The sequence below is a fragment of the Sapajus apella genome, unplaced genomic scaffold (assembly GCF_009761245.1).
Source record: "Sapajus apella isolate SASKATOON/1434 unplaced genomic scaffold, GSC_monkey_1.0 scaffold222, whole genome shotgun sequence".
In the NCBI taxonomy this organism is placed as follows: Eukaryota; Metazoa; Chordata; class Mammalia; order Primates; family Cebidae; genus Sapajus; species Sapajus apella.
This window is the reverse complement of record NW_022437162.1, coordinates 471,062-484,515: the sequence shown is the minus strand read 5'-3', so window position 1 is coordinate 484,515 and position 13,454 is coordinate 471,062. Positions and strand designations below refer to the sequence as shown.

General features: G+C 36.5%; 1 protein-coding gene and 1 long non-coding RNA gene across 26 annotated transcripts in view; one reads left to right on the top strand and one right to left on the bottom strand.

The window, feature by feature from the left end:
- The window catches only part of STAU2 (staufen double-stranded RNA binding protein 2), a 342,658-nt gene that overhangs the window by 79,885 nt on the left and 249,319 nt on the right, over window positions 1-13,454 (top strand). For 24 of the 25 annotated variants that reach the window (XM_032271043.1, XM_032271042.1, XM_032271048.1 and 21 more), the window contains one exon: window positions 9,489-9,624. The exons of the other annotated variant lie outside the window; for it this stretch is intronic. In XM_032271043.1, coding sequence (XP_032126934.1) covers window positions 9,489-9,624 — 136 coding nt within the window. The remainder of the gene's footprint in view (window positions 1-9,488; window positions 9,625-13,454) is intronic. 25 annotated transcript variants of the gene reach the window in all.
- The window catches only part of LOC116544579, a 24,845-nt gene continuing 23,597 nt past the window's right edge, over window positions 12,207-13,454 (bottom strand). The window contains exon 3 of the long non-coding RNA XR_004265957.1: window positions 12,207-12,652. This is a non-coding gene — a long non-coding RNA (uncharacterized LOC116544579). The remainder of the gene's footprint in view (window positions 12,653-13,454) is intronic.

Genomic DNA, 13,454 nt, shown 5'->3' with positions numbered 1-13,454 from the left:
AGAGAAAACAGATAATGAAGGAAAAGTTCTCCATCTATTAGCTAGAAGAATTCCAGCCAATAAACGCAGAAAAGATGACCCTCCCATCTAGCAACTACTGATAAAATAATCGATCTTCTTGGCAATGAGCATTGGCAGGCTTCTACGATCAGAGAATTTACATGAATTTCACTTTCTATAAAAGTTTTATATTCATCTTCATGATTTGTTAGAACATATATACACATGTTTTAACTAAACTTCTGGTACTTAAAATAGTGTGAAGTAATTTTACATTGTGTGTTTTTTTAATTGTGGAATTTTTCAAATTTTACACAAGAGAATAAGATAGTGAATGTCCCTAGTATCCTTCACCAGCTTCAACAAGTACCAACTCATGGCAGCCAGCCAATCTTGCTTCTCATCTATCTCTCCCTAGATTACTTTGAAACAAATCTCAGATATATAATTTCATCCGTAAATGTGTCTTTAAAGATTCATACTGAATTTTAAGATAACTCATAAAAAACTAATCCCAATATCACTATCAAGCGAACAAAACAATAACTACTTAATATTTAAAAATGTCCAGAGTTCAGATTTCTCTTATTGTCTCATTAAAATTTTTTAAGAAATTATTTTATGTTTTTAGACATAGGTCTTCCTACGTCACTCAGGCTAGAGTACAGTGTTGTGATCAAGATACACAAGAAACCCTATGTGATGATTATCTTTCTGAAACCTGGATCCAACTCTCACATACTCAAAATAATAATACTTAACATTACTTGGAGGCATCTCATAGTTTGAAATTACTCTGTGAATGTTTTCTATGAAAGCACTATAACCTGAAACCCTTAGTCTTAGGTGATCTCCTTGCCCCCTTTCCTCCAACCCAGCCTCCCAAAGTGCTGAGATTACAGGCATGAACCACCATGTCTGACCTCACTCTTTTCATAATTGGTTTATTTGAATAAAGATTAAAATGAGGATCATTTATTGCATTTAGATGATAATGTCTGTTTAATTTTTAAGATACAGAACCCCTTTTCATCTTTATTTTTCTACGTAATTATTTGTTTAAGAAACTAGCTCATTAGTCCTATAGAATTTCTGTGCTCTTGGTTTTGTATTTCTTATAAACTGATAACCTAGAGGCTACAAAGATTCAGGTTTGAAGTTTTTGGTAATTGTTTTATAGGTAGTTTTGTCTGCTTCATGTTGTACTACATCAGAAGGCTTTTAATTTCTTGTCTTTTATTTTGTGATTTTTAGATAGATCAGTAGGTCCAGTTATCTTAGCTGGTTCATCCATTATCATGTTTCCCATAAAGTTCTCCAGTTGACCTAATGATCGTAGAAGCCTGCCAATGCTCATTGCCAAGAAGATCGATTATTTTATCAGTAGTTGCTAGATGGGAGGGTCATCTTTTCTGCGTTTATTGGCTGGAATTCTTCTAGCTAATAGATGGAGAACTTTTCCTTCATTATCTGTTTTCTCTGAGTATAATTTGTTCTGTAAAGTCAAGGTAAGTACTTAATTATTTCCTTTTATTTACCAGTCTCATGCTTTGGAAGCAGCCATTTCTTCAAGAATTGTTGTTTTTCTAAAGTTGGGAAATGATGATGATAAACCAGACTCTGTAAGCTGGTGATCCTCATTGCTTAATGGACTGCTTATGGCTTTTAGGCCTCTTAAGTGGATACTTAAGCTAGGAAATACCATGCGTTTTTTTGTTTTGTTTTGTTTTGTTTTTTTTCTTAAGAGAAAATACATCATGAATTCGTTTTGATATTTTCAGTTCGGATTTAAGACTACAGGGTTTTATGTACTGATTTTATATTTGTGTCTCTTTATATACTAAAAATCTTTCTAATGTTAATTACTTCTTTAATCTATTTTATGTCTCTCTATATAATAATTTTTATAATAGCAATTGCACTGAGACAGAGGGACACCAATATTACTAACACCGTGATTACTGGAAACAGTTTATGATTTGTTTTCAGGGTTTTACAAAAGTCTTTAGAATATGCGGTTATTTGACTGTATTTTAAAGTTATTTGAAATAATTACCCTTTGTATGATTAAGGCCACCAATTTGATTTTACTGTTCAGTTTTAATTGCTTGGTTTTCTTTATTTAGAGATTTCTTTGTCTTCATTTAGATTTAATTTTGTTTGAATTAAGTTAAAAGCATATTACTTGTTACTAACAATGTGATTACTGAAAACAGTTTAAGATTTTTTTTTCTCTTTAGGATCTTATGGGTATTTTGCAGTGTTTAAAGTCTTTTGAAAAACTTCTCTCTGTGCTTAAGTCACCATAAATAGATTTAGTTCCAGTTTTCTTTCGATTTTAGGGATTGCTCCCCCACCCCTTTTGGATGAAATTTTGATTTCTATAATTATATAAAAATATTCATGTTTTCAAAATAAAATCTATAAAACAGTGTACATTCAGAGACATATAGTTTCCATTCCTCCTCTGTTTGTGCCTTCTTCCTGTAAGTAACTTTTTCTTTTAAATTATACTTTAAGTTCTGGGATACCTGTGCAGAATGTGCAGTTTTCTTACATAGGCATACATGTGTCACGGTGGTTTGCTGCACCCATCAACCTGTCATCTACATTAGGTATTTCTTCTAATGCTATCCCTCCCATAGTCCTCTACCCTCTGACAGGCCCCGCTATGTGATGTTCCCTTCCCTGTGTCCATGTGTTCTCATTGTTGAACTCCCACTTACGAGTGAGAACATGCGGCGTTTGGTTTACTGTTCCTGTGTTAGTTTACTGAGAATGATGGTTTCCAATTTCATTCATGTTCCTGTAAAGGACATGAACTCATCCTTTTTTATGGCTGCATAGTATTCCATGGTGTATATGTGCCACATTTTCTTTATCCTGTCTATCATTGATGGGCATTTGGGTTGGTTCCAAGTCTTTGCTATTGTGAACTGTGCTACAATAAATCTACGTGTGCCTGTGTCTTTATAGTAGAATGATTTATAATCTTTTGGGTATATACCCAGTAATGGGATTGCTGAGTCAAGTGGTATTTCTGGTTCTACATCCTTGAGGAATCACCACACTGTTTTCCACAGTGGTTGAACTACTTTACATTCCCACCAACAGTGTGAAAGCATTCCTATTTCTCCACATTCTCTCCAGCATCTGTTGTTTCCTGACTTTTTAATGATTGCTGTTCTAACTGGTGTGAGATAGTATCTCATTGTGGTTTTGATTTGCATTTCTCTAATGACCAGTGATGATGAGCCTTTTTTCATATGTTTATTGGCTGCATAAATATCTTCTTTTGAGAAGTGTCTGTTCATATCCTTCACCCACTTTTTGATTTTTTTTTCTTGTAAATTTGTTTAAGTTCTTTGTAGATTCTGGATATTAGCCCTTTGCCAGATGGATAGATTACAGAAATTTTTCCCCATTCTGTAGGTTGCCTGTTCACTCTGATGATAGTTTCTTTTGCTGTGCAGAAGCTCTTTAATTATAACCCATTTGTGAATTTTGGCTTTTGTTGCCATTCCTCTTGGTGTTTTAATCATGAAGTCTTTGCCCATGCCTGTGTCCTACATGGTATTGCTTAAGTTTTCTTCTAGGGTTTTTATGGTTTTAGGTCTTACGTTTAAGTCTTTAATTCATCTTGAGTTAATTTTTGTATAAGGTGTAAGGAAAGGGTCCAGTTTCACTTTTCTGCTTATGGCTAGCCAGTTTTCCTAACATCATTTATTAAATAGAGAGTCCTTTCCCCATTGCTTGTTTTTGTCAGGTTTGTCAAAGATCAGATGATTGTAGATATGTGGCATTATTTCTGAGGCCTCTGTTCTGTTCCATTGGTCTATATATCTGTTTTGGTACCAGTACCATGCTGTTTTGGTTACTGTAACCTTGTAGTATAGTTTGAAGTCAGGTAGCATTATGCCTCCAGCTTTGTTCTTTTTGCTTAGCATTGTCTTGGCTATATGGGCACTTTTTTGGTTACATGTGAAATTTAAAGTGTTTTTTTCTAATTCTGTGAAGAAAGTCAGTGGTCGCTTGATGGGAATAGCATTGGATCTATAAATTACTTGGGGCAGTATGGCCATTTTCACGATATTGATTCTTCCTGTTCATGAGCATGGAATGTTTTTCCATCTGTTTGTGTCCTCTTTTATTTCCTTGAACAGTGGTTTGTAGTTCTCCTTGAAGAGGTCCTTCACATCCCTTGTAAGTTGTGTTCCTAGGTGTTTTATTCTCTTTGTAGCAATTGTGAATTTGAGTTCACTCATGATTTGGCTCTCTGTTCGTCTATTATTGGTGTAAAGGAATGCTTGTGATTTTTGCATATTGATTTTGCATTCTGAGACTTTGCTGAGGTTGCTTATCAGGTTAAGGAGATTTGGGGCTGAGACCATGGGGTTTTCTAAATATACAATCATATCATCTGCAAACAGAGACAAGTTGACTTCCTCTCTTCCTATCTGAGTACCCTTTCTTTCCTTCTCTTGCCTGATGGCCCTGGCTAGGACTTCCAATACTTTGTTGAATAGGAATGGTGAGAGAGGGCATCCTTGTCTTGTGCCAGTTTTCAAAGGGAATGCTTCCAGCTTTTTCCTATTCAGTATGGTATTGGCTGTGGGTTTGTCATAAATAGCTCTTACTATTTTGAGATGAGTTCTGTCAATACTTAGTTTATTGAGAGCTTTTTAGCATGAAGGTGTGTTGAATTTAATTGAAGGCATTTTCTGCATTTATTTAGACAATCATGTGGTTTTTATTCGTTCTGTTTATGTGATGGATTACATTTATTGATTTGTATATTTTGAACCAGCTGTGCATCCCAGGTATGAAGCTGACTTAATCATGGTGGATAAGCTTTTTGATATGCTGCTGGATTCGGTTTGTCAGTATTTTATTGAGGATTTTCGCACTGATGTTCATCAGGGATATTGGCTTGAAATTTTCTTTTTTAGTTGTGTCTCTGCCAGGTTTTCGTATCAGGATGTTGCTGGCCTCATAAAATGAGTTAGGGAGGAGTCCCTCTTTTTCTATAGTTTATAATGGTTTCAGAAGGAATGGTACCAGCTCCTCTTTGTACCTCTGGTAGAATTAGGCTGTGAATCTGTCTGATCCTGGGCTTTTTTTGGTTGCTAGGCCATTAATTGCTGCCTCAATTTCAGAACTTGTTATTGGTCTTTTCAGGGATTCGACTTCTTCCTGATTTAGTCTTGGGAGGATGTGTGTCCAGGAATTTATCCATTTCTTCTTGATTTTCTAGTTTATTTGCATAGAGGTGTTTTTAGTATTCTCTGTTGGTAGTTTGTATTTCTGTGGGATCAGTGGTGATAGCCCCTTTATCATTTTTTATTGTGTCTATTTGAATCTTTTCTGTTTTCTTCTTTATTAGTCTGGCTAGTGGTCTATCTATTTTGTTAATCTTTTCAAAAAGCCTGCTCCTGGATTCATTGATTTTTTTTTTTTGAAAGGTTTTTTGTGTCTCTCTCTCCTTCCGTTCTGCTCTAATTTTAGTTATTTCTTGTCTTCTGCTAGCTTTTGAATTTGTTTGCTCTTGCTTCTCTAGTTCTTTTAATTGTGATATTAGGGTGTTGATTTTAGATCTTTCCCACTTTCTCCTGTGGGCACTTAGTGCTATAAATTTCCCTCTAAAACACTGCTTTATCTATGTCCTAGAGATTGGTACGTTTTATCTTTGTACTCATTGGTTTCAAAGAACTTATTTATTTCTGTCTTAATTTCATTATTTTCCCAATAGTCATTCAGGAGCAGGTTGTTCAGTCCCCATGTAGTTGTGCAGTTTTGAGTGAGTTTCTTAATCCTGAGTTCTAATTTGATTGCACTGTGGTCTGAGAGACTGTTATGATTTCTGTTCTTTTGCATTTTTTTTTGCTGAGGAGTGTTTTGCTTTCAATTATATAGTCAATTTTAGAATAAGCTGATGTGGTGCTAAGAAGAATGTATATTTTGTTTGTTTGGGCTGGAGAGTTCTATAAATATCTATTAGGCCCACTTGTTCCAGAGCTGAGTTCAAGTCCTGAATATCCTTGTTAACTTTCTGTCTTGTTGATCTGGCTAATATTGACAGACTTCGTCTCCCGCTATTATTTTTTGGGAGTCTAAGTCTCTTTGTAGGTCTCTAAGGACTTGCTTTATGAATCTGGATGCTCCTGTATTGGGTGTATATATATTTAGGATAGTTAGCTCTTCTTGTTGCATTGATGCCTTTACCATTATGTAATACCCTTCTTTGTCTCTTTTGATCTTTTTTTTTTTTTTTTTTTTTTGAGTTGGAGTTTCGCTTTTTTTACCCGGGCTGGAGTGCAATGGCGCGATCTCGGCTCACCGCAACCTCCGCCTCCTGGGTTCAGGCAATTCTCCTGCCTCAGCCTCCTGAGTAGCTGGGATTACAGGCACACGCCACCATGCCCAGCTAATGTTTTTGTATTTTTAGTAGAGACGGGGTTTCACCATGTTGACCAGGATGGTCTTGATCTCTTGACCTCGTGATCCACCCGCCTCGGCCTCCCAAAGTGCTGGGATTACAGGCTTGAGCCACCGCGCCCGGCTCTCTTTTGATCTTTGTTGGTTTAAAGTCTGTTTTATCAGAGACTAGGATTATAACCCCTGCTTTTTCTTTGCTTTCTATGTGTTTGGTAAATCTTCCTCCATCCCTTTATTTTGAGCCGATGTGTGTCTTTGTACGTGGCATGGGTCTCCTGAATACAGTACACCAATGGGTCTTGACTCTATCCAATTTGCCAGTCTGTGTCTTTTATTTGGGGCATTTAGCCTGTTTACATTTAAGATTAATATTGTTATGTGTGAATTTAATCCTGTCAGTATGATGCTATCTGGTTATTTTGCCTGTTAGTTGATGCAGGCAAATATGATGCAATTTCTTTATAGCATCAATGGTCTTTGCAATTTGGTATGTTTTTGCAGTGTCTGGTACTGGTTTTTCCTTTCCATATTTAGTGCTTTCTTCAGGAGCTCTTGTAAGGCAGGCCTGGTGGTGACAGACCCTCTCAGAATTTGCTTGTCTGTAAATGATTTTATTTCTCCTTAGAAGCTTGGTTTGGCTGGATATGGAATTCTGGGCTGAATATTCTTTATGAATCTTGAATATTTGCCTCTACTCTCTTCTGGTTTTTAGGGTTTCTGCAGAGAGATCCACTGTTAGTCTGATGGGCTTTCCTTTGTGGGTAACCCAGCCTTTCTCTCTAGCTGCCCTTAACATTTTTTCCTTCATTTCAACTTTGGTGAATCTGATGATGATGTGTCTTGGGGTTGCTTTTCTTGAGGAGTATCTTTGTGATGTTCTCTGTATTTCCTGAATTTGAGTGTTGGCCTGTCTTGCTAGGTTAGGGAAGTTCTCCTGGATAATATCCTGAAAAGTGTTTTCCAACTTGGTTCCATTCTGCCCATCACTTTCAAGTACACCAATCAAATGTAGGTCTGGTCTTTTCATATAGTCCCATATTTCTTGGAGACTTGGTTCATTCCTCTTCCTTCTTTTTTCTCTAATCTTGTCTTCTTGCTTTATTTCGTTAAGTCGATCTTCAATCTCTGATATCCTTTTTTCTGCTTGATCGATTCAGCTATTGATACTTGTGTATGCTTCACGAAGTTCTCGTGCTATGTTTTTCAGCTCCATCAGGTCATGTATGTTCTTCTCTAAACTGGTTATTCTGGTTAGCAATTCCTTTAATCTTTTTTCAAGGGTCTTAGCTTCCTTGCATTGGGTTAGAACATGCTCCTTTAGTTTGGAGGAGTGTATTACCCACCTTCTGAAGCCTACTTCTGTCAGTTTGTCACATTCATTCTCTGTCCCGTTTTGTTCCCTTGCTGGTGAGGAGTTGTGATCCTTTGGAGGAGAGGAGACATTCTGGATTTTGGAATTTTCAGCCTTTTTGTGCTGTTTTTTTCCTCATCTTCATGGATTTATCTACCTTTGGTCTTTGATGTTGATGACCTTCAGATGTGGTTTCTGTGTGGATGCCCTTTTTGTTGATGTTGATGCTATTCCTTTCTGTTTGTTAGTTTTCCTTCTAACAGTCAGACCCCTCTGCTGCAGGTCTGCTGGAGTTTTCTGGAGGTCTACTCCAGACCCTGTATGCTGGGGTATCACCAGTGGAGGCTGCAAAACAGCAAAGATTCCAGCCTGTTTCTTTCTTTGGAAGCTTTGTCCCAAAGGGGCACATGCTAGATGCCAGCCAGAGCTCTTCTATGTGAGGTGTCTGTTGACTCCTCCTGGAAGGTGTCTCCCAGTCAGGAGGCACAGGGGTCAGGGACCCACTTGAGGTGGCAGTCTGTCCCTTAGCAGAGCTCAGGTGCTGTGCTGCAAGATCTGCTGCCCTCTTTAGAGCTGGCAGGCAGGAATGTTTAAGTCTGCCGAAGCTGTCCCCACAGCTGCTCCTTTCCACAGGTGCTCTATCCCAGGGAGATGGGAGTTTTATCTAAAAGCCCCTGACTGGGGCTGCTGCCTTTCTTTCAGAGATGCCCTGCCCAGAGAGGAGGAATCTAGAGAGGCAGTCTGGCTATAGTGGCTTTGCCAAGCTAAAAGTAACTTTTTTTCTCTTTTAGTTTTGTGTTTATTTACTTATTTTTTTAAAGTAAGCAAATATGTAGGAACACATGCCAAAAAAAGTAAGCAAATACGTATTTATATTTTCATTTTCATCTTTCTTAGACAAAAGATAATGTTAAAGCACACAGTATTTGATACTTTGCTTTTTTTTTTTCGTTTAACATTATACCCTACACTGCTAAGGTATAACCTCCAAGGTATATTGTTAAATTTTTAAAAAAAGCAAGGCGTGTAGTATTTTTCCTCCTTTTGTAGCTGTTCAGTGATTTATGGTATGGACGTTTATATAACTGGTGCTGCACTGATGTTGTTTAGGTTGTCTCCAGTCTTTTGTTTTTATCGGTGATGCTGCTTGTACATATGTTTAATATTTGTGAGGAATAGGTGACATTTTGGATTCAGGAAATATTGCTTATATTTACTCTGTCTTGGTGGTTATCGAAAAAAATTCAAAAAACCTTTTTTGTTAGTTAAGTCCAAGAACCACTGATGACTTTATTGTCAATGCTTAGTTATTTAATTACCAAAGTATAAATAAAAACATTCATAGATGATGTTTTTAATGACTAAATACACACAAGCTTTCTGGGGTAAGTAATGGTGAATATTCTTAACAAAGAATATTCACGCTAAGCAGTCTAAGGATCTTCTGTTTACTATGTTTTAATAGTAATGATTTCACACTCAAATTTTAATATTCAGAAAACATTGCAAAATTCCAAGAAGATTTTATTAGAAACTGTTTTCTTGGTTTTTGCCTTTGTTCATGCAGTTTCTTAGAAAATCATACAAGTGGTCCATCCATTCTCACCTTCTTCCATTGTAGGTAAATGTAGCATAAATATAGCCTGCATGAGTTATTGTGAAGATATTTCATTTGTGTGCCTTTAATTTTTTTTTTAAACAGGCAGTATAACTCCAACTGTGGAACTGAATGGGCTTGCTATGAAAAGGGGAGAGCCTGCCATCTACAGGCCATTAGATCCAAAGCCATTCCCAAATTATAGAGCTAATTACAACTTTCGGGGCATGTACAATCAGAGGTTTGTATGTCTTTTCTGTTTTTTTTCTTAATATTTTATGCATGTTATAAAAGTTTCTCAAACCCAAAAGAGTATTTTCATTGTAAATCCAATTGATGCTTGGCATTTCATGTGGAATTTAGATAAAAGCAGGTTCACAAGGAATATTTAAAATAATAACTTTAAAAAACCCCAGTTTTCAGGAACTTGTTTTTTTTTTTCTCTATCCCACAAACCTAAAAGATTTGAAGGAATTAGTTTTTATTGTGTCATTAGGGCCCTGTACTTGTTGCAGAGAAGACCAAGTCTTAAAGTCATTTCGCAGTTGATAGTGTTGACTTCCCAGTTGCCTTTCTCATTCATTTACCAAGCAGAGCTCAGTTTTTTTTTTTGATTTGTCCAAACACACTAATGAACGTGAATGTTTGTAATTTACAGGGAATTTATTGGAGGAAGCATTTACTGCCTTTCTGCACAGTAACAGTAGAGATGGGGTTTCACTTTGTGATAGTTACAAGTATTACAGAAGTTTCTTTAGAAACATGGCAGAAGTTTCAAAATGAAGTTTAGTGTTTATTTTTTCTGTTCATAAAACTCATTGTAGGTATGTGGAAAATGCAGAAAGGAAAAAAGAAAATAGAAATAAGGCTACAGTTTGCCACTTTTTATATGTTCATGTGCTTTACATTCTTTTTTCTTTGCATTTAAATATATTTAACCAAGTTGAAGTTGTCCTTTTTATGCAATTTTTGTAGTAGTTTATGGAGATAAAGTACTACAAAATAAACATGATAAACAAAATACAAAACATGATAAAATATGATAGACATACAGTAAAATGTACAAATATTGTATACCTCTTGATGACTTTATTATTTTATTTATGTGTATATGTATTTGTACTTTATTTGATGACTTTTTACATATATATATCCTCCTGTAATTGCCACTCAGATCAAAATACAAATGTTCACATCACCTGAGTTTCGTCAGACCTCTTTGTGCTTGACACACCCTCCTTCCAGAAATAATCGCTATTTTTTTTTTTGCCATAGACTAGTTTTTGCCTGTTGCTGAACTTTTTAAAACTAGACTCATATAGTATTTACATGTATCTGGCTTCTTTCACTTTGTATAATGATTTTCTTGTTTGGGGAATCATCCATGTTGCTTATATCTGGGTTTTGCCCTGTTTTATTGCTCGTTAGTGTTCTTTGTATGGATATATCATAATTTGTGTATCTTCTATACACAATATAGTACTCTCTCTTCACTTAATATGGCTATTTGTCATATCCTTAATTTTAAAGAAATTTTTTTCTTTTTTTCTTTTTTTTGAGACAGAGTCTCACCCTGTCACCCAGGCTGGAGTGCAGTGGTGTGATCTTGGCTCACTGCAACCTCTGCCTTCTGGGCTCAAGCATTTCTTGTGCGTCAGCCCCCAGTAGCTGGGATTACAGGCATATGCCACCATGCCCGGCTAATTTTTGTATTTTAGTAGAGGTGGGTTTTCACCATGTTGGCCAGGCTGGTCTTGAACACCTGACCTCAGGTGATCTGCCCACCTCGGCTTCCCAAAGTTCTGGGATCACAGGTGTGAGGCCCCGTGCCTGGCACAAAATGTTCTCGATGACTGCGTAATGCTTCATGTGGCTATGTAAGGTATATAAATATGTGCCTATTTTTAACCATCTAGGTTGTTTATGCCCCCTTTTTTGTTAAGATTGCTGCAGTAAATAATCATTATGTAAATTTTTTGTTCATATCACTTATTATTTCTCTCTTTATATTACTATGGGGGAATATTCTTTAAAAAAATAAAGTATTGCCCAATTACCCTAAAGTTTGTACTAATTTCTTACGGTGTATAAGAATGCTTATTTTACTCTGACAACATTGAGTTAAAAAAGTTTTTGTCTTCTTTGATAGTTAAAAAGTAGTTTTTTTGTTTTTTTTTTTTTAAACTTACTCTGTCACCCAGGCTGGAGTGCAGTGGCGCGATCTCAGTTCACTGCAATCTCTGCCTTCCAGGTTCAAGCAATTTCTGGTTAATTTTTGCATTTTTAGTAGAAATGGGGTTTCACCATGTTAGAAAGGCTGATCTCAAACCCCCGACCTCAAGTAATCCACCTGTCCTGTTCTCCCAAAGTGTTAGGATTGCACTTCACCTGACCATTAAGTAGTATTTTTAAAAATTCAGTTTATTGACTGCTAGTGAGGCTGGATAGTTTTTCTTTTTAGATGTTTGTTCTTTTTTTATCTTTTTTGATTTTTCTATTTTAATTTGCTAATTTTTATTCCATTGCTTCACCAGTTTTCAAATGTTTATATGTTGAGGTTGTTAGTTAACTTTCAGTATGTTTTGTTTGTTGTAATTTTCCTGCTTTAAAAAATTTGGCTTTTAAGTACGTATTTGTTTTTAATATCCTATAGTTTTAAAATTTTATGTGGTCTAATCTATTGATTTTTCTTTTTATTTCTCTCACTGATTTTATGCCTAAGAAATTATTTCCTAGATTTGATCAGATATTTGCTGATGCTTTTGTTATGGTTTTGTATATTTACTGATAACGTAACTTAGATGTGTAGAGAAAATATTTAGTACATACATAATCTGATACTTTTTGACTTCTTGCTTGGTAGGGGAAAAGTTACCTTTAACCTTATCCACTTAAAACTCAGTCCTATTCAATCATAAATAGTTTCTTTAAATATTATTGTTTAGATTCTCTAAGAAGAATTTGTACACTCCTAGACTCCCGCCCTTCCCTTTTCCCCTCAGCTATGCCTGGGGGATCTTGCTGTATGCTAGGAAGGGAGAGGCACCTATACACCTCGCCTCTGGATAAGCGTCTTGTGTTGTCCTTTAGTTCCTCTCATCTTTGTGGTCATGTCCCTTGTCCACCAGGTGTGGAAACTTGCAGTTGGCAGCTTCTAGTCCACTTTTTCCCCCTAGGTAATGCTTCCAGAGTGTATCTACCATCTTCCCCTTGCTAACTAGCCTAACCCCTCAGCTTTTCTTGGCTTCCTTGGCATATTTCATTCTCTCCTGTGACACATCCAGTGGCAGGCTTCCCAGACCTCAGCTTGGTGTTCATACTGCATAGAAGTCACAAGGGACAACACATTTCTCTTATAGTTGTTTTACTTTCTCTTTCTCTATATAATATACCCATTGCCTTTATCTTTAGTGTGAGGTTCCCCAATGTAAATAAATAAAGCTAGTTGACCACTTCAGCACAGTAAATACCTTTGGTCACCTGAGTAAGGAACACCTAGTCTGTCGTATACTTATTTTATTGTTAATGTACTATAATAAATAGATTTATGAGAGTATTATATCTTAACATTTGTTGTATTTTGATATCTATAGTCCTTTATTGAAATTTTGCTACAGTTCTGACAAGTGAATTTATTACTTTTAAATGGAAATAGACTAATTTTATTACTTCTAACTTTATTACTTTTAAAAAGTCTGATGGTAAAGCAGTGAAAAGTCAGACACTAATCCCTGTCCTTATGGAGCTCATGTTCTTGTAGGGGAGGTAGTCAGTCAATAAGAAGTGATTAGCTGACTACCTCCCCTACAAGAACATGAGGTGGCTCACGCCTGTAATCCCAGCACTTTGGGAGGCTGAGGCGGGTGGATCACGAGGTCAAGAGATCGAGACCATCCTGGTCAACATGGTGAAACCCCGTCTCTACTAAAAATACAAAAAATCAGCTGGGCATGGTGGCGCGTGCCTGTAATCCCAGCTACTCAGGAGGCTGAGGCAGGAGAATTGCCTGAACCCAGGAGGCGGAGGTTGCGGTGAGCCGAGATCGCGCCATTGCACTCCATCCTGGGTAAC